Source organism: Gastrolobium bilobum, unplaced genomic scaffold, assembly GCF_033153095.1.
Source record: "Gastrolobium bilobum isolate Gb01-03AN ecotype WA unplaced genomic scaffold, APGP_CSIRO_Gbil_v1 utg19093, whole genome shotgun sequence".
Classification (NCBI taxonomy): domain Eukaryota; kingdom Viridiplantae; phylum Streptophyta; class Magnoliopsida; order Fabales; family Fabaceae; genus Gastrolobium; species Gastrolobium bilobum.
In genome coordinates, this window is record NW_026900020.1 from 102863 (window position 1) to 125971 (window position 23109).

General features: G+C 38.7%; 1 protein-coding gene across 1 annotated transcript in view; it reads left to right on the forward strand.

Moving 5' to 3' along the window:
• The window catches only part of LOC133294882 (serine/threonine-protein kinase ATM-like), a 90833-nt gene extending 69769 nt beyond the window's left edge, over positions 1-21064 (forward strand). The window contains exons 35-47 of the mRNA XM_061493639.1: positions 2695-2836; positions 2920-3057; positions 3146-3244; positions 3347-3393; positions 3676-3868; positions 4708-4929; positions 5303-5374; positions 7660-7729; positions 9007-9021; positions 10514-10625; positions 10745-10868; positions 19201-19338; positions 20942-21064. Of these exons, the coding sequence (XP_061349623.1) occupies positions 2695-2836; positions 2920-3057; positions 3146-3244; positions 3347-3393; positions 3676-3868; positions 4708-4929; positions 5303-5374; positions 7660-7729; positions 9007-9021; positions 10514-10625; positions 10745-10868; positions 19201-19338; positions 20942-21064 (1495 nt within the window). The remainder of the gene's footprint in view (positions 1-2694; positions 2837-2919; positions 3058-3145; positions 3245-3346; positions 3394-3675; positions 3869-4707; positions 4930-5302; positions 5375-7659; positions 7730-9006; positions 9022-10513; positions 10626-10744; positions 10869-19200; positions 19339-20941) is intronic.
• Positions 21065-23109: the final 2045 nt, after the last annotated feature.

Here is a 23109-nt window from a genome sequence, read left to right on the forward strand (position 1 = left end):
TCATTTATTACCAGATGCATGAGGAACTTTAGAAGGACCCCAAATATCAGAATGAATAAGATCAAAAGGCTCAACACTTTTAATGGTACTAGAAGGAAAAGAGACACGATGGTGTTTAGCAAACTCACAAACATCACAATGAAAGCACTCGTAAAACAAAAATAATGATGGAAATAAAGACTTAAGCAAATGAAATGGAGGATGCCCCAAGCATTTATGATGGAGCCAAATCAAAGACTCGGCAGTAGACTAAGACTGAGTCAATAAGGTGTGATCCTTAGCATGCTTTGCAGAAGATTTTGGCACCAGATAGTACAACCCACCTTGCTTCTTAGCGCCCCTAATCTCTTCACTTTTCAACTTTAATTAATCTCTTAACTCTCTCTCTCTCTCTATATATATATATATATCTATCTATATCTATATATATATAAATATATAAATATATAATACTTGATGTGTTGGTCAAGTGGTCCTGTGTTCTTATATCCATAATTCAAATGTTGGTAAAGGTTCTACCCGAGGCATTTAATCCAATTAGAATGACAACTTATCTGAATATGTCAAAGAACAAGCACATGAGAGTTTCTCAAGTTATAAATGATCTCACCCTCTTAATTTCCTCTTGATTGACACTGCTGGGTTTTGGTGGTGTTGATTCACTTTGTGACTGTTGAGATATATAAAACCATTAATGTAGCCTCCCCCAATAGCTTAAGCTTTTGGGTTGAATTGGTTCTTTACATGGTATCAGAGCCTCGCCGCCTCCCACTTTCTCTTGTGGCGTTTCTTAGCACAGGTAGGCTGGGCCTGTTGCATTGTCCACTCTTCAAGCCCAATGGGCTCTCGTGTGAGGGGGCGTGTTGAGATATATAGTCCCACATTGGTTGTATGTGCAACTAATGTAGAGTTTATAAGGTCTTGGGCACTCCCACCCTTTGAGCTAGCTTTTGGGGTGATGTATCCCAAGGTTCTTTACAGTGACATTGTAGTTGCATTGGCGTGGTTGTTCTCTTTTCTATTCTCATTCTCGACTTGGTGGCTTTCGATGAAGCTTCTAGCAACCTTGACGGGTATGGCATGCCTTGTTGCAGTAAGTGCACCACAAGTCATCATAGTTTTGACTCTTTGACTGGTTGGGTTTTTGTCCTTCAAAAGATTACATCTTTTCCTCCTTCACTTTGGATTATGGACACACTTCGTTAAAGGATGGAACCTTTGATCTCCTAAGAAGTATCCTCACTTGAACTAACTCCAGATTGAGCCCAACAAGAAAATGATAGAGTCTATCTTGCTCGATGAAGTCCTTTAGCACTGCTACATCAGCAAGACATTTTTTTTATCCACAAGGACTTTGGTGGACATACTATGTAACAGTCTTGTTTCCCTATTTCGTAGGAGCTGTTTTCACCTTAACCTCATATTCTTGAATAGCATTTTTGGCCGTGGTATAGGTTTACTCAACTGCATCCAAGAAATCCTTAAGCAGTATTCAGACATATACATGTGTGGTTGATTTTAAGTATCATCTAAGAATTCCTCAACCACGCCATAGTCATTGAGTCTTCTTCATCCCATTCTTCAGACATGGGATTCCTGACTTAAGGTCGAGTACCCACGAGATGACCCAGCTTCCCTTTCCTTTCAGTATTGTGCGAACGAGTTGTGACCCCTTCAGATAATTTTTTTCCATTCAGCCTATATGCGGACTGGATGTTCTGTTAGTTCTCAATGCTATTGCGACCATGCATCTTCCATCAATGGTGACTGTGCTGGAAACATCCTCTTTGATGGGAAAGTCGAGTGATAGTGAACAATGAAATCCAGTAAAGAAGGTTGATAGACGTGAGGAACCGACAATGAAGGCCGATGGATTTAGGAGAGGAAGGAAAATGTTAGAGAAATATAAAATAATTCATGTAGCCTCACTCAATAGCTTAAGCTTTTGTGTTGAATTGGCTCTTTACATGATATCAGAGCCTCAATGTCACGGATTCGATCTTCGCCCCCCCTCATTCTAATAATTAAATATTGTGGAGTTTCTTAACACAGATCGGCTAAGCTTGATGCATTATCCACCCGTCAAACCTAATGAGCTATCATGTGAGGGGGCGTGTTAGAGAAATATAATACCATTAATGTAGCCTCATCCAATAACTTAAGCTTTAGGGTTGAATTGGTTCTTTACAGAAAAACAGCGGGACCTGGTAGCAAATAAATGTTGGCAATTAAAGCCAATCGAATCAGAGAGAAGGCGTTCGGATGGCTTTAGTGGAAATAGAGGTGGTCGCCGATCGGAACTGCTCTGATACCATCATAGATTGAAGAATATGAAAATTATTTATTATTCAGATGATACACGAATGGATTGGATATATATGCCAATGATCTTAACAGAAAAGAAAAGAAACTAGAGTTAAATCCCGTGATTTAATTGTCTGATTTCTCATCAGAATAGAATAAAAAATAAATTTCTCTTCTTGTATCAGACACACACACACACACACACACTCAGTGTGGATTGAATGCTATTTGTCAACCTGCCTGTTGTGCCAAAGGTCCCGAGTCAATCCATTTGACTCATTTTGCACGTGTCATTATCAAATTTTAAATGTCTCCTTTTAGAGTTGATAAGTTTGAAGTTTTGATCTGTTTATTTCTCTTCTAATTTGCATAAATGTTGAGTAAATGCAGTTATCTTTTGAACTTGATTGGGCCATTGATTGGATGTCATGCTTTACATGAACAATGCTGTCATATACTTTCTGCATTGTTGCTACTTTTTAAAGAGAGTACATCCGCAGATATCAGCAGTATGCTTGGGGAACAGCTCCAGGTACATATTGTCACTTTTGCAATGTTCTCAATTCCTCTGATTTCCTATTTAAACCTGTATTTACTAGTTTATGTTCCGTACAGTTTCTTGTTTCAAAGTTGGTGGCGTGTTGCATTCCTTCTAAAACCAAAAATTTGTGTGATAGCACTACATCACAAGTTTTATCTCTGCTCCGTATGTTAACTGTAGATTCTGATCCATCTATGTATGGTTATGTCAAAGTGAGTTTCTTCAATTCAACATTTATCTGTTGTATCAGGGATCCACTCTGATTATGCTTTGTTGATGTATGGAATTTACTTCTTGCAGGAATTGGAATCATTCCCTGAATTAAAAATCTTTGATGAGATAAAGATGTTCCATGAAGAATTATGCCACACTTACTCTATACGTGACCACTTATTGAAGGCAAATAATTTTGATTTTCCTTTGCATTTTTGTGGGTGTAAAAAATTAAGTTTCAAGCTAATTCTCTTTTAACCTGTTATCTGGTATATTGTTCATTTTCAGTTTGTAAAGAAGTCTTGCTTTCTTCCGCCAAGGTTACTTTTATCAGGGTGATTTTCTTTTTTCCTGCGTTGTTATCTTTCATAGTTTTCTATGATGATAGCCTGATGTTATTTATTATTTGAATATAATTGAATTCCAAGCATTGATTTCATAGAAATATCTGTGTACTGTATGTGCATCAGTTTATCTAGGGTAGGAGAGAGAGAATTAATGGACATAAATTTAAATATAATGAATTATTAGATGAGCAATATTGCAATTTGATTTTGGGATGTGAAACTGCTTTAGAATTTGTGTGGTGCTTGATTCTTGAATCTGGTTTTCCTCAGTCTCCAGGGGTTGCATAATAAATTACTGATTGGAGAAACCTTTCAAAGAAGACAGATAGCAGAAGGTCATTTAAACGAGAGATATTGGCATGGTGATCATGAAATCGTGGATGCAGTCTGGACACTTGTTCACTTGTGTGGCTCAAATGATGCAGGCGGTGTTAGAGAATTGGTTTCAGATTTCATTTCTAGGGTATTAATTTTTTTACTTTTTGATTTTATAACTTTCATACTGTGGCAGAGCCAGGTGTGGGATGGAGTTTCATGTTCTCCTCCTCAGCTTATCTTTTTCCCTTTGACATCACACTTCAGTTTAACATGTTTATGCCTTTTATACTTTATTGTGCCCCTCCTTAATTTATTATTATTTTTCTGGTAAAATTTTTACGATGAAAAGGTTTTGGGTGATCACTGTCACATGTCATGGGTAAGCATGGCCTGTTCTAGGATCCCATTCCCCTACGGACAGGAACGCAATGGGTAAAGCTCTCCCCCCATAGAATTTTTGTCCCAAGGATTGAACTTGGGTCCTTTCCCGGGGAGACACATGCTTATACCACTTGTGTCATCCTATACGGGTACCTCCTAATTTTTACCTTTGTCTTTACATCTTAACTTTGTTTCCTACTTCTTATTTGCAGTCATACATACATAAAACATCACAACTAAGCTGGCCATTGATTTAACCGACAATTATTTATCTTGAAGCTTGCAGAGCCTAATTGTAATTTATTGAATTAATGGTGTTGACTCTAGGATCACTCTTTGTTTGCACGATAGTTATCTTCTACCTTTTTTAGTTCCAAATTATCTTACATAATTATTAGACAAAGAGCTACAATTAAATGTTAAATGCAATTTACATTTAAAATTATCATCATTTAAACAAATTTAAGTAATTAATATCTCATGTTAAACTGTGCCCTTCCTGACATCTATTGGATCCGCCACTGCTTTTAGACATTTGGTTTTCCCTTATCAAGTTGGTATTTCTTCTTTTTAAGAACCTTCATTATGGCTGCACTGCTGCAGGTTGGTGCAGGGGACCCATATTCTGTTGTTTTCCATCTTCCTGGCCAGAGTAGTCATATTCGTGTTGGTAAATCTATTGATATCAGTATTGCAGTGGAAATCAGTTCCAGCATAGACACATGCATCTCTGAAGAACTTTTGGTTGTCCTTATAAAATTTCTAACGAAATATCTGATGGATGATTCTGTGAAAATTGTTGATATGGCATCACAAACTCTTCGCGTAAGTTTATCCAACTGTCTATTGGCCTTTGACAAAAATCATCAATAATAATTAAAAAAATTTCTTATTCTATTCTTGTACTTAAATGTAAAATTAAATTATATGTTGATTCTATATATTGCTGTATGCCTTTTGGCAAATCATTTGTGAAGTGCTTTCACTGTTTGTGTCTTATTTGAATAACTTCTTCTCTGTTATTGTAATTTATTGTTTTGAAACTGAAAGTTAATTACTTGATGTATAGTACTTATAAAAATGCACTATTAATTGTTTAATAGTCATCTGCTTTGGAGTTTGCATCTTTCTTGCAATTACTTAAATGCAAATACTGCATTCCTTGATTTTCATATAATTAATTGCTGTGGATTTACAGGGAATACTTTCAACTGAAAGAGGCCAAAGTGCTTTACAGTCTTTTGATTCTTATCAGAGATCTCTGGTTGAGGTAATATTTTAATCCAGGCAGAAAAACGTATTTTGTAATTGTTGTTATTATTATTATTACTGATACTTTCATGTTTGAATTTCTGGATTTGCATCGGTCAAAAGTTTCTATGTGATTGTGCTGGTGCACAAGTTGGGACATGGGAATGCATGGGATATTTGGATATAGTATGAATTATTCTTTACAATGTGAATTCTTGCTTTTAATACAACACACAATATCTGTTTGTTATGAGAGAATTGTTGAATAATATCTTCTATATTAGAAAATAGATCTCATATTTTAAGATTATGAACTGGCTTGATTTGATTAGGTTTGTTTTTATTTTATAGTTTCATTGTTTCCTTTTTTATTAGTGGCTGTAAATCTTATGTATATGGATTGGGGCTATGATTGTTTTCTCAAGCCATTCTGAAAAGTCAGAACAGTCCTAACCTATCGAGAACCAACCGACTGGTCAACTTCCATCATGTTGCCGCCGCCAGAAACTTAGTCACGAGCCGTCACGCGCTTCACGTTTAGTTTGCACGTGGATCTCACCCTTCTCCCAAACAATGTTGTTTCCAGCTTGGGCAACTCATACGCCGCCATGCCAGCATTGTATTATCTCACTTTCTATTATGCCTGACTTGCTGGAGCTTCCTCTACAAATATTTGTGCCCGCCACCAGTTTTTACCCGATTTGGTAGTGGGTCTTTGATTTTCATAGTTTTTGACTTTGAAGGCACATTCTTGTTGCTCTCTTCATGTGTCAGCCTTCCTTTAACCTAGGTATGGCCCAAAGTTCAAGTATCTCCTTCGAGATTGAAGGTCCTCACATGTCTAGAAACAACAATCTAGTTCGTAACCCATCAATTTCATATGCTATCTCCGGTACCCCCACAATCACTTTTGAAAAATTAAATGTTAAGAATTATCTAGCCTGGTCATCCTATGTTGAGATTTTGTTTCTCGGTCAGGGTCTCTTTGATCATCTTGAAAAGTCAGCTTCTTATATTTCTTCAGAAGAACGGAGTCAATGGGAGAGGTTTGATTATCAAGTGTGTGCTTTATTATGGCAATCTGTAAAACCTACTATTTTAATCAATTGTAAAACCTTCAAGACATGTGTCACTTTTTGGAATAAGGCTCGCAATCTATTTGCCAATTATATTCAACGATTGTATGACTCAGCCTAGAAATTGGCCCCCTTTTGTCAACAAGATCATGACATGACTAGTTTTATTGCTCAGGCACAGGCTGTAGTAGAGTAATTGAAGATGTTTTTGCAGGTTGACACTCATTAGGGCTTGTTAAACATATTGGATAACTTATACGTGGTGCTTGTTTTACATGCCTTACGCTTTGATTTTTGACATGTCTAAGATCAACTCTTTGGATGTTGGTGTGGAGGGATCGATGTTCAATAGTTTCTTCATGGTTCAAATTTCTAGAAAAAGGGAAATTCGATGAATGATTAGAATTATGAATTATAAAGAAACTTTGGATGGGAGAATTATTGATAGTAGAAAGCTGGAACGGGGGAAAAACTTCCGAAAATGAAACATTTCCCCTAGCATCATCCTATAAGTTCTTAAATTTTAAAAACTTTGGCTACATTTTATTAAATACATGTCATTGGGCTCTATCAAAAACTTAAATTTTGTAAGTCCATTTAGACCCTATTTGGATGTGCTTATTTAAGTTGGGCCCATTAAATAAGCTCTATTGTCATAATGATTTTACAAAATAAGGTGAATAGAGTTTGGATAAACACTTCAAGAAATGCTTAAGCAGCTGGTGAAGCTGCTTTCGGCAACCTTACTTCCGTAGACTTTAGTTTGAGTGCGTGAAAATAAGCTGAAAACAACTTATTTGAGCTTCAAAATCTCTTCTATATGTTCATTTAATAACCATAAATTCTTCATAAGTGTTATTGCAGTAGAGAATCTCAAATAAGCTTATTTAAATGATGCCTTAGAGTAAGTTTTATTTAAATGGTTTATCCTAAAATTTTCTTAGGTCATCTTTTACCCTTTTGAGCTAACCATCTTCGATATTATGGATGAATTTGGATACAAAAATGTAGGGCTCCAAAATGATTGCGTGCCAAAGAAACTTCCATATAATACTGATAGCCAATAAATCTGGAAAAGACATGCTTTAGCATTCAAGTGGCACACATTTCTTGGATTTTATTTAGTTATAAACTGAAAGTTGGTGAAAAATGAAATCATCTTATTGTGGCAGTGTCTTGTCTTGGAATTATTCTGTGTTGTAATAATTTTTCGTGTGTACTAATGCAGGTGCATTCTAAAGGTACTAACATCGAACTTGTGGAAAGTTTCCTTTTGTACCTGGATAGGAAGTCAAAAGGTATATTGCTTTCCGTACATCTTTAACTTTTAGATTTTGTATTTAGGTGAGAAAGTAAAGGAAAATAAAGGAAACTGATAAGTTGTACAGCGAGAAACAGTGTGTTCTATGAACTTCGTGTTTTCATTATTCATCAAATTAACTTTGTTATTGGTTCTTTTATTTATAGAGTTGGTTAAGAAAAGTTGGAGACAACTATCTTATCTAAACCTTGAGTTAGTTACAAGTCTGTCGAAATAGGCTTTGATGTTTAGCTGATGATGTTTATCCAGTTCACAAGCATCACAATGAAAATGCTCAATAGACTCTATTGAAAATAATGATGGAAATATAGCTTCAATAGGAAAAAATAGGAAGGTGACCAAGACGCCTAAGCTGAAGCCAAATTTGTGAGACGAAGGTCTCGAAACTGGAATGATGCCAAATAACTAGTAGCGTCTGACTGAGACTACCTTCATCAGTTCTGTCAACCACTCCAATCGTCCTATATGTGCCAAGTAACATGTATCTTCGTCACGCGGATTACATCATATGTTTCTCGTTTCATTCCTATTCAACAGTTTTGTTCTAGTCCTCCTATATCTACTCTACCCAATCCACCTTATAAGTCTTCTTTCATTTTTGCCAGTGCAACATCCTCACCAGACTTCCCTTGCAATTCCATTATCCCATTATTTGAATCTAGTGCTCCTACCATGTCTATCCCTGTGTCTGTCCCTTGCCTTGCCTTTATGTGTGCGACTTACATTTCCCTATCTAGAAATTCTATGCAAACTAGGTCAAAATTGAGTATCTCCAAACTCAAACTTGTGGCTATATTTCTAGTGACACACATGGAACCTACCACTGTCAAGTAGGCCTTGGTTCACCCCAAATGGCAGTTTTCTATGCAAGAAGAATACAATGCTCTTATTGCCGATCGTACTTGGTCATTGGTTCCCTTGCCTCCTCATAGGCAAGCCATTGGTTGCAAGTGACATTTTCGAGTAAAAGAGAAACCTGGTAGCTCAATCAATAAATACCTAGTGGGTGCACCATGGACGACCATCTCGTTTTGATTCTCTAGAGAAACGATCAATGGTACGTTTGGCAGCCAATGCAGACATATCTTCAGACTTATAAATTGACTCCTTTTCTCCCAGCATAACTCTCTGTCTACTAGTTTCTCTCCGAATTTCAGCAAAGGCATCAACAAGTGAGGGTAATGTTCGTTGTCCCAATATTCGACCACGAACCTCATCAAGATCTCAATTGAGGCCAGCAAGGAAATCATAAAGTCGTTCCTTCTCCAAGTGTTTTTTAAACTGGTATTAACTTCCATTCCTTTAAGGTCGGATGCATAATAAAGATCTAGTTTCTGCCACAAATTTGTTAGTGCAGTAAAATATTCAGTAATGGTCATACCCCTTTGTCGAAAGTCCCTCAACTTATTTCTCAGTTCAAAGAATTGAGAGGTATTCTCCAGATCTGAATAATTTTGTTGAACAGCATCCCGAATCTTCTTGGCAGTATCGAAAGAACAAATAGGTTTGGCCAATCTGTGGTTCCATGGAATTAGTCAGCCACACCATTACCAAGGACTTATTAATCTCTCAATTTTCATAATCAGGAGCATCCTCAGCAAATTTCTTAATTTTTCCCTCGAGATAACCATCTTACCTTCTACCCGTATGACCAACTTAACAGATTGAAACCATTGCAGAAAATTCTTACCGTTCAACAGATGACTAGTGATCTGCATACCTAAGTTGTCTCCAGAGGATGAAAAATTTGGGGCAGATGAGGAAGCGGAAGAACGATCTAAGGAAGCCATGAATAAAGAGAGAAGGTTTGACCGCGGACCCAAAAAATCAAGTTGCTCCGATTTTAGATCTGACCACTGGAATAGGTAGAGAAGGAGTCAACGAGATAATCTGGGCAGGTCGTGTCGGAAAAAAATTCCAGGAAGGTGGCGCGTGGGCTACACCCGCCCGAAAGTTACCGCGCGTGTGGCAGTGCGTGGGACGTCCGACGACAATGGGTTCGGTGGCATTCAACTCGTTGGAGCCTTCTGAGTTGAATGGTTACTCCACCTTCTCGACTGGATGTCTGTAGGCATGGTTTCTGGGATTTGGTAGAGGTTGGTTTGTGTTTGGATGATTTTTGAACTGGTTTCAGCCTTGAGGGTGGCTGATCTAGGGTAGGAACGAACCCGCTCTTGATATCATATTGAAATATAAAAAGAATTATTTTTTCTGTATTAATACAAATGATTTACACTATCATTTATACAAGAGAGAATAAGAAAGAGTTGATAAGGATGACTCAGCAATGAGTCATTAGTCCTATCCACTAATTAATAGAAAATAAAAACGGAAATATTTTTAATTCTAATTTCCTTCACTTTTTCATTGCTCAAACCACTGAGTTTGAGGTGGACACATTAGAGTATATATCAGAAGCATACATGTAACTCCGAGTTAGATTGTTAGATAGTTCAGCAACTAATCAGTTACCACTACCAGCTAGCATAGTCAGTTAGGAAGTTGGATCACACACACAAACATGGGTATCAGAACCTTCTATGATTTAGAATATTCAGATTAGAAACACACAAGTTAAGAGACCACTGTTCTCTCTCTCTCAACATTTTCTCTCGTATTATTTTCGTTCACAAAACCTAACATTACTACTGTACTTTAATAGTAAGTAACCTTTATTCAGTGAGTTTTCTCTCTTTATTTCTCTGCAAAATGTATGACAGATGACTAATTGATGTGGTTGTCTTTTATTTTTCAGTTGAAGCAATGTCATTGGAGAAGTCTACTGTGTGGGTTACAGATGGTAAATCTTTTGAGATGTGGGTTTGTCCATTGGTTTATTCACTTATTGTCCACTGCAATGACGTGATGCTAAGGTATTAGGGACCTATCTAACTACTTTAATGTTGACCGTTAAAAAGTCATTAGCTGTTATAGTGAGCCTTTATCATGTTTTCTCTTCCTTTTTCCCCCTATCATTTTCCTGGATTTCCAGATTGTGTCAAGATATTGTGCTGTTTAAAGCTGAAGTTGCTGAGCTTATTTTGCCAAGTATTTTTGTCAATATCGCTGCAAGAAAGGATCTGGAGATTGATCTTCACAAATTAATCTGTTTGCAGGTCATATTCTAGAGATGAAAACTCTGCCCCCCTTCTTTTTTTTATTTTTAAAAGCTGATTGATTCAGTCATTTAATATTATACCACCTGCATTATTGGACTTCTATTTAATAAGCTTGTTATTTAAGCTGCTGTGAATGTGAATGTTTATTAGAACAACACTCGAGTAACACCTATGTTCTGTTAGTCAGTTAACCTGTTCCATTATAGGTGCATTGAAATATGCTACGTTAACAAGGCCTAAAATCAAAAGTATGTCAACTATAGTGTCAAAAAGGCTATGTCAATATCAGTCGCAGCCCCATGACGAGCATCGGATAGTGGTAAAAATGTTAGGTATCTCAAAATCACAATTCATCATGGCTTCTCCATCCTGGCAGCAGCTTTCTCTATAAGTCTTCTGTTATGCAGATTGGGCCTCAGATACTGATTATAGAAGATCAACCTCTTGATCCTTTGTCTATCCCAATATGATCTCCTGTGGATCCAAGAAGTAGTACTTTGTTGCCCACTTAAGAAGAGGCAGAATATAAGAGTTTGGCTAATACAATAGCTGAACTCCCTTTATTTGTATATAATAAACCTCTTCCTGGTGCCTTTTTAATATATCGGAAAATTCTAATAACTGCATCCCAATGAGAGTCACAGGGAGAATCAAGAAATTGACTTGCAACACTCACTGCGAAGGAGATATCTGGCCTTGTCACAGTAAGATAATTCAATTTTCCAACTAGTCGGCGGTAGCGACTAGGATCTGGCAGTGGCTCCCCCTGTCCTGGTAATAACTTAACATTGGGGTCCATAGGTGTATCAATGGGTTTACAGCCTAACATGCCAGTCTCATCTAGGATATCCAGAGCATACTTCCTCTGACAGATGGAAATGCCCCGCCTAGACTGTGCAACTTCGATCCCCAAGAAATATCGAAGTCTGCCAAGATCTTTGGTCTGAAATTGATTGAATAAATGCTCTTTCAACTGATCAATCCCGGTCTGATCATTGCCTGTAATGATAATGTCATCAACATAGACCAGGAGATAAACGCACTGGCCAGAAGAGCTATGCCGGTAAAAGACAGAATGATCGGCTTTGCTTCTGATTAAGCCAAAGGATTCAACAACTGAACTAAAGCGGCTAAACCAGGCCCGAGGAGATTGCTTCAGGCCATATAAAGATTTCCGAAGTTTACATATCATTCCAGAACTCTCCCCCTGAGCAACAAAACCTGGTGGTTGCTCCATATAAAATTCCTCCTGCAAGTCACCATGTAGAAAAGCATTCTTAATATCAAGTTGGAGAAGGGGCCAGTGATGAATGGCGGCAAGGGCAAGAAACAGGCGAACAAAAGCCATCTTAGCAACAGAAGAAAAGGTATCCCCATAATCAAGACCAAAGATCTGTGTGTATCCCTTGGCCACTAAGCGAGCTTTAAGGCGATCAACAGTGCCATCAGGACCAACTTTAACTGTGAACACCCATCGACAACCAACAACAGACTTCCCGGGAGGAGCACGAACAAGATCCCAAGTGCCATTGGAGTGAAGTGCCTGCATTTCATCAAGCATTGCCTGGCGCCACCCTGGACAGAAGAGAGACTAGAAACAAAAGTAAAATGTTGTGAAGAAAGTCTGTCATAACTCAAGAAAGAATAAAGGGGATGAGGATTTCGAGTGGATCGAATACCTTTTCGAAGGGCAATGGGAGGAGTCTCTGATGGAGGATCCGGAGGAGAAGAGCCGACGGGAAAGGGCGATGAGTCATCAAGAGGCAAAGGCGGAGGAGGTGCAGGCTGACGACGCTGGTATGTGAGGAGAGGACGATCTGCAGGTATGGAGGTAATTGGTTGCTCCTCTGGAATAGGGTCACCTGCAGCTGGTAAAGACAAGTCAAGAAAAGGAACAGGAAGGACCTGATCAACCTGTGACACTGGAGACGGAGTAGAGTGAAAAGGCTGCTGATCAAGGAAAGTGACATCAGCAGAAACGATATAACGCTTGAGATCAGGAGAATAGCAACGATACCCTTTTTGAAAACGGGTATACCCAAGGAAAATACATTTGAAGGCCTTGGATGTCAACTTGTCTTTACCTGGAGTAAGATCATGAACAAAACAAGTACAACCAAAAATATGTAAAGGCAGAGGATAAGAAGGTGCTCCGGAAAACAAAATACTGTGGGGAACATCATTATTTAGCACAGAAGAGGGCATGCGGTTGATAAGGAAACATGAGGTGATAATAGCATCTGCCCAAAAACGGAGTGGGACGTTCATATGAATGAGAAGAGTACGTGCAGTTTCAACTAGATGTCTATTTTTACGATCAGCGACTCCATTTTGTTGTGGAGTGTGGGGACAGGTAGTCAGGTGTATCGTCCCATGTGTATCCAGAAATTTAGAAAATTCAAGAGACACATACTCTCTTGCATTATCACTGCGCAAGATTTGAATAGAAGCACCAAATTGAGTTTTTATTTCTGCACAAAACTTTTGATAAATTGAAAATAACTCAGAACGATTTTTCATTAAATAAACCCAAGTGCAACGGGAGAAATCATCAATAAAGGTGACAAAATACTGAAAACCCAAAACAGACGTTGTTCGACTCGAACCCCAAATATCAGAATGAACAATAGAAAAAGGAGCATCAGCTCTTTTATTGACTCTATTAGCAAAGGAGGAGCGAGTGTGTTTTCCTTGCTGACAAGAATGACAGTTTAAAGACTTAAGATTGGATAAAAAGGGAACCATATGCTGAAGCTTGGAGAGGTTTGGATGACCCAGACGGCTGTGAATTAGCTCAGGAGACTCTGTGAGAGAACAGGCTACTGGAGAAGGTGGTGCAATCAGATAGTAGAGACCTCGTGACTCAACGCCTGCTCCAATTGTCTTCCCCGTACCCGAATCCTGCATAGAAAAGGATTGTTTAGAGAAGGTAATAGTACATGAAAGAGAATGAATCAACTAGCTAACAGAGATTAAATTAAAAGAAATGCCAGGTATATAATAAACAGAACTCAAAGTTAAAAAGGGAGTTGGGTTGGCTTCCCCAATTCCACGAGCAGGAGCCTTAGTGCCATGAGCAAGAGTAACAGGGGGTAGGTTATTAGAATAAGAAAGTGAAGTGAAGAGATCTTTATTACCACAAAGATGATGAGTAGCACCTGAGTCTATTATCCAGGGTCCAAGAGATGATTGATAAAAACAAGCAACATGATTACCAGTGTCTTGAGTAGGATGCTGAGAAGAAACCTTCTTGAGAAGTGACTCATAGTCGGCACTTGAAAGAGTTACTAATCCAGTTGAAGGTGGCGTAACATCTGTTTGAGCAAATTTGGCAGACGGTGGCTTCAAATGTGGGTACTTCCTATAGCAGCGTTCTTCAAAATGCCCAAGATTCTGGCAATAATTGCAACGAGGTCTCTGTCTGCGGCCACGTCTGCGACCGCGTCCACTGTTCCAATTGGAATCACTGGCCCGAGAAAAGAATAGAGATGGGGTAGTACCGGAGATGATGCCAGTCGTGTTTTTGGACGCATTATTTGAGCCCTCCATCACAAAATAAAAGGAGATGACCAGAAAATAGTAAAGAACTACAAGAAAGCAAGAAATCGCGCAAAAACGTTGCACAAAAGTGTCCAAACAACGGGTTTTTCACTGATATCTTTCAAACGGATGGGACCCACAACGAACGGAGACCAGATCTGGAAAGAGGGTGAGGAGGCGAGCAAGATGGTGGTGGTCCGGCCTGGAACGGTGGCCGGACGGTGGCTCACGCGCCGGAACAGTGGTTCGGCCGCCGGAGACTTCCACCGGCGCGTGGATGCTCCGATCAACACACGGCTTGGACAGATAGGGTCGCCTCCCTGAGCCGCTCCTGATCGCGTGGTGGTTGGTCGAAAAAGTCGCCGGAAAAGCAGTCTGACGGCGGTGAACAGTGGCGGACGGTGGTTTTGTGGCGGTTTCCGGCGATGAACGGAGGCTGACGATCTTTTTCCTGATGATACGAGGTTGAGGACAAGAAATTTGTGACTAAATAAGGGTTAGGTGTGAAAGGATGGTTGCCGGTATGATGCACGGCAGTAAAAAGAAAGGAAAAGATATATATGCGGAAGCAGAGCCCTCAGATCGAGAGCTCTGATACCAAAATGAATCTAAAATATATTGTGTATTCAAGTGTGTGAGTCTGTACAAGGAGGCTCTCTATTTATAGAGACTAAAAGACCTAATGGGATGACCTAATGGGCCAAGCCCACAATCTAGACTATTCTAGACTATTCTAATAATAAATTAATATTATTTCTAACACCAAGAAATCAGGTTTCCTCCAAAGAAAACACAATAGCCTGAAGTAGAGCGCCTATCCGAGGGTGATCCTGTCCAATCGGCATCTGAATAACCACAAATTTCTATATTTCCCTGATCTGAATATAATAAACTTTTCACTGGTGCTCCTTTGATGTAACGAAGGATCCTAACAGCAGCATCCTAATGAAAATCACACGGAGAATCAAGAAACTGACTAGCGACACTAACAGCAAAAGAAATGTTCGGCCTAGTCACAGTGAGATAATTGAGCTTCCCAATCAACCTCCGATAACATCCAGGATCAGATAATGGTTCTCCTTGTCCGGGTAGTAATTTGATAGTAGGATCCATGGGTGTGTCAACTGGCTTACACGCCAACATACCAGTCTCTTCTAGGATATCCAAGGCATACTTCCTTTGACAGATAGAAATGCCCTGTCTAGATTGTGCTACCTCCATTCCCAAGAAGTAACGCAGCTTCCCGAGGTCCTTTGTCTGAAATTGACTGAATAAATACTGTTTTAACTGACAAATTCCAGCTTGATCACTCCCGGTGAGGATGATGTCATCAACATAGACTAACAAATAGATGCACTTATCAGGAGATGTGATCCTATAAAACACAGAGTGGTCAACTTTACTGCGAATTAAGCCAAACTCTTTAACAGCAGAACTGAAGCGACTGAACCATGCCCGAGGAGACTGCTTGAGACCATATAAGGATTTGCGAAGACGACACACCTTCCCAGATTCCCCCTGAGCAACAAAACCAGGTGGTCACCATGAAGAAAGGCATTTTTGATGTCAAGTTGAAGGAGTGGCCAGTGACGAACAGCAGCAAGAGCAAGAAATTGGCGAACTGACGCCATCTTAGCAACCAGAGAGAATGTATCGCTATAATCAAGGCCGAATATTTGAGTAAAACCCTTTGCAACTAGGCGGGCCTTGAGTCGATCAACATGGCCATCAGGTCCAACGTTCACAGTAAACACCCAGCGACAACCAACTATAGACTTCTCTGGAGGAGCAGAAACAAGGTCCCAAGTGCCATTAGAATGAAGTGCAGTCATCTCATCAAGCATCGCGTGGCGCCACCCTGGATGGGAAAGTGCTTCACCTGTGGTCTTAGGAATAGAAATAGAAGAAAGACTAGAAACAAAGGTGAAATGAGGTGAAGAAAGACGGTGATAGCTCAAAACAATATAAAGAGGATAAGGATTACGAGTAGTACGTGTACCTTTTCTTTGAGCAATGGGAATAGCCTCTGGTGAAGGATCCGGAGGGGAAGAAGCAACAGTAGTGGGCGATGAGTCAGCAAGAGTCGAGTCGACAGGAGGCACAGTTTTGCGACGCTGATAGGTGAGAAGTGGACGGTCCTCAGGTATAGAAGCAATAGGTTGCTCATCTGGAATAGAAGCACCTGCAGCTGGCAAAGACAAGTCAAGAAAAGGGATAGGAAGAACATGATCAACCTGTGACAACTGAGATGAGATAGAATAAAGGGTTGTTGATCAAGAAAAGTGACATCAGCGGAAACTAAGAAACGCTTAAGATCGGGAGAATTACAATGGTAACTCTTTTGAAGACGAGAATAACCAAGAAAGATACACTGAAAGGCTTTGGATGTTAACTTATCCTTACCAGGAGTGAGATCATGAACAAAACAAGTACAACCAAAGACATGTGGAGTTAGAGGATAAAGAGGAGCATCTGGAAGCAATAGATTATGAGGAATGTCATTGTTGAGCACAGATGAAGACATGCAATTGATGAGAAAACAAGAAATGAGTACAGCATCTGCCCAGAAGTGAAGGGGAACCTGCATATGAATAAGAAGGGTACGGGCAGTTTCAATGAGATGTCTGTTTTTACGTTCAGCCACCCCATTTTGTTGTGGAGTGTGAGGACAAGTAGTTTGATGTAAAGTACCTTGTGTGGCCAAGAAATTAGAAAAATCAATAGAAACATATTCCTTAGCATTATCACTACGTAGAATACGAATAGAAACACCAAATTGAGTATGAATCTCTGTAGAAAACTTTTTATAAATGGAAAATAACTCAGAACGATTTTTCATTAAATAGATCCAAGTGCAACGGGAAAAATCATCAATAAAGGTAACGAAATACCGAAAACCTAAAACAGACAAGGTACAACTTGGACCCCAGATATTTGAATGAACAAGAGAGAAAGGGGCATCAGCTCGTTTATTGACTCGATTTGCAAAAGAGGAGCGGGTATGCTTCCCTTGTTGACATGACACACAATCTAAAGACTGAAGACCGGATAAAAGAGGAACTATTTTCTGCAACTTTGAAAGACTTGGATGACCGAGGCGACTGTGGATAAGTTGTGGAGATTCTGTGAGAGAGCATGCCACTGAAGGACGTGGCACATCCAGATAGTAAAGCCCCCGTGACTCACGACCCACTCCAATCATTTTCCCCGTACCGGGATCCTGCACAGAAACAGAATGGTTAGAGAAAGTAATGGTGCAAGTGAGGGAGTGGGTCAATTCACTAATAGAAATTAAGTTATAAGGGATGTCAGGAATGTAATAAACAGATGTCAAGGCCAAGGTAGAGGTCGGACAAGCCTGTCCAATCCCGCGAACTGGGGCTTTGGTTCCATCCACAAGGGTAAAAGAAGGTAAATGATTAGAATAAGTAAGAGATGTAAAGAGTTCCTTATTATCATAGAGAAGATCGGTAGCACCTGAGTCAAATATCCAAGTGCCAAGTGATGTAGAATGAGAAACACAAGCAACGAGATTACCAGTATATGGCTGAGACTGAGGAGAAGCCTTCCTGAGAAGAGTTTGGAGTGCAGCATAGTCCGCAGGTGAGAGAGAACCTGAACCAAATGATGCATTGTCTGATTGAGCTATATTTGCAACAAGAGAGGTGTCCCAATCTTTGTAGTTGTCTGAATCCTTCAGTTTGGAAGACGTAATGGGTCCAATATTAGTAGAGATGATTCCTGAGGAAGTTTTGGCAGGAGGAGAAGGAGAGTTAACCTCCGAGAGATCAGGAGATGCTGCTGTCATTTAAAGACCAAATATAAAAGCCGTAATCGAAGGCAAACGATATCCAATCAAGGAGAACCAGTCGTCTAAAGTGAGACCCACAAAGAATCAAGCACAGATCCAGAAAGAGGAGGAAAAACCGAGCTAGTCTGTCCAGGAACGACCGGAAAAAGACGCCGGAACAGTGCACACGCGCCGGTGAAGGGTGGTACGTGAGCACCACGCGCAGGGAGAAGGAGCGGCGCGTGAGAGCACGTGGGGACTCCTCTGATGACGGGTCTTCCACAGACTTGGTCGTTGGAGAGAAAAGGCTCTGATCGCAGGCTTTCCGGTTGAAATCGACGCTGGAACAGTGCTCCGGTGACCTGAACAGTGACGAACGGCGGTTGTTGGCGGCGAGAAGTGGTTCTGACAGTTGAAGAAACAAGCCGGAGAGACACACGGCTTAGAGAATCTGCCGGAGGGACACATGGCTTGATGAAAAACTCGGCGGAAGAATGCACGGCAAATTAGAAGAGAACACCTAAGCAGTGGGCTTAGGGTTTTAGCGGAAGCGGATCCCAAGAGCGAAGAAGCTCTGATACCAACTTGAGATTAAAGAATAATTGTATATTGAATAATCACAGTGTATTACAATGTACAAGAGCTCTCAATTTAAAGAGACACCTAATGGGCTGAGCTCATAAGATGTGGGACTATATATACTGAACTATTCTTACAACTATTCTAATAGATACAACCACCCTAAGTTTTGGGGTAAAATGTTATTAGAACAGCACTCAACCTACCTTTATGCACCAGAACTTTAGAAGGTTCAGTCAGTTTTTCAATTACAGAATATTCACGGAATACAACATCTTATTTCTCTCACAATATTTTCCTTTACTTTCTCTCATTTTCTCTCTGGTTATTGAATAATAATAATATGGACTTTCAGCATAAAGTCCAAGTACCTTTTGTTACCTTATATAAACATGATGTATTTGTTGTTGAATCTTGCAGTTGAAGGAGCATATATTTACAGAGTCTAATAAATTGATCAAATCGATTCAAGTGGTTTTAAATTGCCTTAATGAACTTCGAATTTGTCATGTCATGGAAAGATCTTCATTTGTGCCATCAAGGCGTGAAAAGTCCAAGGTGAATATAATTCAAATGTTCACTGATTATATTTCATCCCCTTCGTTTTAAAGTTTGAAAACCTTTCTAGCCTTGATAAAAAAAAATTCTTGACTAGTTCTTGAAGTAGTTCAGCATTTTTATTTTATTGATGAGCCTAGTATGCTTCAATAATGCATCTGTTGCTTGCATCTTTATAAACTAGATTCAGAGTTAATAAGTATATTTGATTGTTGTCAAAAGTTGACAATGTTGGAACTTGGAATTGAGTTGCATGCAGGATCTATTAAGTTTTTTTGATCCTTGACCCAGCTACACTACTGTTAATATCCTGAAATTAATGAGGGGCTAACCCAAACGGGCCGAACCCCGAGGGCATGGTGCCCGGAGAAGGTTGAATGGGAATACCTCCTGGCAATGTACCAAAAAAAAAAAAAAAATCCTGAAATTATGGAAATTTTGTTCACTTATAGTTAGATACCAATATAGATCGGTGGACGGTTTATCTTAAGGAAGGATTAGAGGAAAGCTATTAGCATTATGGAGAGTTAAACCCGTTTTTATTCCTATGTTCCAGATAGTCCGTTTTTAGTTCTTTTCCCCTATATCTCACTTTATTTTTTTCTTTACCTCTCCCTTCTTCTTTTCCCCCTCTTTTTTCCTTTTCATTTTTCTTCTCTTAATTATTTATTTATTTTTTCCTCTTATTTCTTCATTTTTATTTATTTTTATTTTACTTTCTTTTTGTCTTATTTATCCTTATTTTCACTTTATTTTATTTTTATTTCTTTTTAATTGTTTATTGTTATTTTTAAATTTCTAGTGTTGTTTATATTAGCATGATACTAAACTTAGCATGATGTTATTTAGATAAAGAGTGCGAGGTGGGCAGACCAGATTGACCCCTAACCCAAACCCACCCTCCCCACACAACAGGTCGGGGTGAAATTGCCAAACCTAAATGTTAGTTTCAGTTTGATTTGCAGGAAAATAAAAGTAGGTGCCATAGATTTTTAACCCAACACCAATACATTGGACATTGTAATACTCTGTACAATAATGAAACCAAATAGTACTTTTTAGAATTAAAATTATATTTAATTTTCTAATACTTAGTAAATGCTTTTACCATATTTTTAAGCACACACAGCATAGTAAGGTCCTTTTGCCTATTACAAATAATGTGAAAATCATTGATAATTTCTGACTTTAACTTGTGACGATGAGATAGCTAATAAACTACTTTTCCCCCTAAAAGATTAATTTAGTAAATGTAGACGTTATATTTAATACCAAGTAAGTTTACCACTTCTTACTACATCTCATATAATTGTTAGATTAATATTAAATCCACAGAGAAGCATACAATAGCCCGAAATAGACCATCAGTCAGTCACGGATCCAGCATAATCGGCGTTCGTATAAGGCTGCGCATGACAACCATTCTAATTCTTGGCACTGTTTCTGAAAAAAATGATTTTTTTCTATTTCTGTGCTTTGGAAGAGTTCTGCGAATTAGAATTACGTTTGTTAACATATTTTATTTTTATTCTGAGAATCAGAATTACGTTTGTTAACACAATTTTTTTTTCATTCTGAGAATTAGAATTTCATTGGGTATTAGGTTGCTATATTACAAGAAATTGCAGGTTTGGAATTGTTTGCCAATAACAACATGTGTCAATTCATGGTGAACGAAAAGGATTTCCTAGGTAACCCAATTTCTGTCCAGAATGGGTACCCATAAACCATGGAATAAACCAATGTTGAAAACAGTATAGCCAGCACATGAAAGAATTGTGAAAACTCCAGCCATAAGAATTGTTCACCCCGTATCAGTTCATTGCACAAAACCATGGAATTCGTGCTCTAGGAATAAACCCCGTATCACCCCGTTCCAGCCATAGGAATAAACCATGGAATTCGTGCACAAAACCACGCATACAGTTTCTTAAAATTTGGTTTGCAGAAAATTTGCACAAAACCATAGGAATAACCCAATTTTCTGCTTTTGTATATTATCACCCCGTATCAGTTCATTGCACAAAACCAAATTAAGCAATTATTTGTTGGGTTATTCTTTTCTTTAGGGGGTGAGGTAGTTTAGGTTAGGTGGGTTGTTCTGGTACACTGCCATAGCTAGCGAGTGAGTGAGAGTGTGAGAGAAAACTGATTTTCTTTTTGTGCCCAGAATTAGAAAAGCAGAAATTTTTTGATTCTTTTTTTTGTTCCCCAGCATAAAAAAAAACCGGTTCATCCCGAGAACAAAAAAATAAACCGATTTTATCAAACGCAATTCTCATTCATTTTTGTTCCCGGAAACAGAAATTAAAAAAAAACTCATTCCGGGAAGGTTGTCATGCACACCCTAAACTTCTAAGGATAGGTTTTCTCCTTTCTGGAATAATAGTCCTTTGCCTGGTATGCCTTTTAGATATTGGAGAATCCTGTCCACTGCTTGCAGGTGTTTTTCCCTCGGAATATGCATGAATTGACTAACAATACTAACTGCATAAGCTAGATAAGGTCTAGTATAAGCCAGATATATCAATCTTCCCACCATTCGTTAATACTGTCCTTTGTCAACTGGGGGACTCTCATTTTCACTTCCTAGTTTGTGATTTTACACCGAAGTTTTCCTGCTTCTTTAAGAAGATCAAGAACCTCTATCCCAAGAAAATATCTCAGTATTCCAAGATTTTTAACTTTAAATTCAGTAGTCAATCTTTCGTGCAGAGCACATTTCTCACTTATATCATCCCTTGTTATAATAATGTCATCAACATAAACTAGAAGGATAATGAGCTTACCTTCTTGAGAATGTTTAAAGAAAAGTGTGTGATCTCCTTGATTTTGTTTGTATCTTAATAAAATCATAACCTTGGTAAATCTTCCAAACCGAGCATGTCGGGATTGCTTCAAACCATATAACGCCTTCTTTAATCTGCAAACATTATTATTTCCATTTGTAGAGTCAAATTCTGGTGGGATCTCCATATAAACCTCTTCTTCTAATTCGCCATTGAGGAAGGCATTTTTGACATCAAATTGTTTCAAATCCCAATTAAAGTGCGCAGCAAGGGATAATAGAACTCTTACAGTATTCATCTTGGCCACTGGAGAAAATTTTTCTTCGTAATTAACTCCATAGGTCTCTGTGTACCCCTTGGCTACTAGTCGAGCCTTGTACCTCTTAAGAGTTCCATCAAAATTATACTTCAGAGTATACACCCATTCAAGTCTCTGTGTTTCCATCCTCTCAATTGCTTCATCAAAAGCCTTCACCACTTTTAATACCATTTCTCTGAGCTCAGAATTGCTAATTCCTTTCAATTTTTTTTATTTCAATAGATCTGGACCAAAAAGCACTCCCAGGATTGTAGTGCTTTGATACCAAATTGATGGAACCTTAATTTGATATAAAGAAGAAACCAAATACAGATTAACAATTACAGTAATAACAAAAGGAAAAACTCCACTCCAAGAGAACAACTTAGCCTTGAGAGCTTCCTTATTTCCTCTCCTAATTCCTCAAATCACAAATAACAATCAACATAAAGAACCTCACCCTAAACATCTGTATATAACTCATTCCTAACTAATAGATACTTTATTAAAGGCCCATCAGTTAGAGAGATATAATATAAAACCATTGAAGGACCATCACTTACAAGCTTAAGCTTTTGAGTGTAAATGATTCTTTATATGGTATGAGAGTTAAAGTGACCACGGGATCACGAGTTAAATCCTCACTGTCCCCCACTTTCTAGTGGAATTAAATTAGCACAAGGT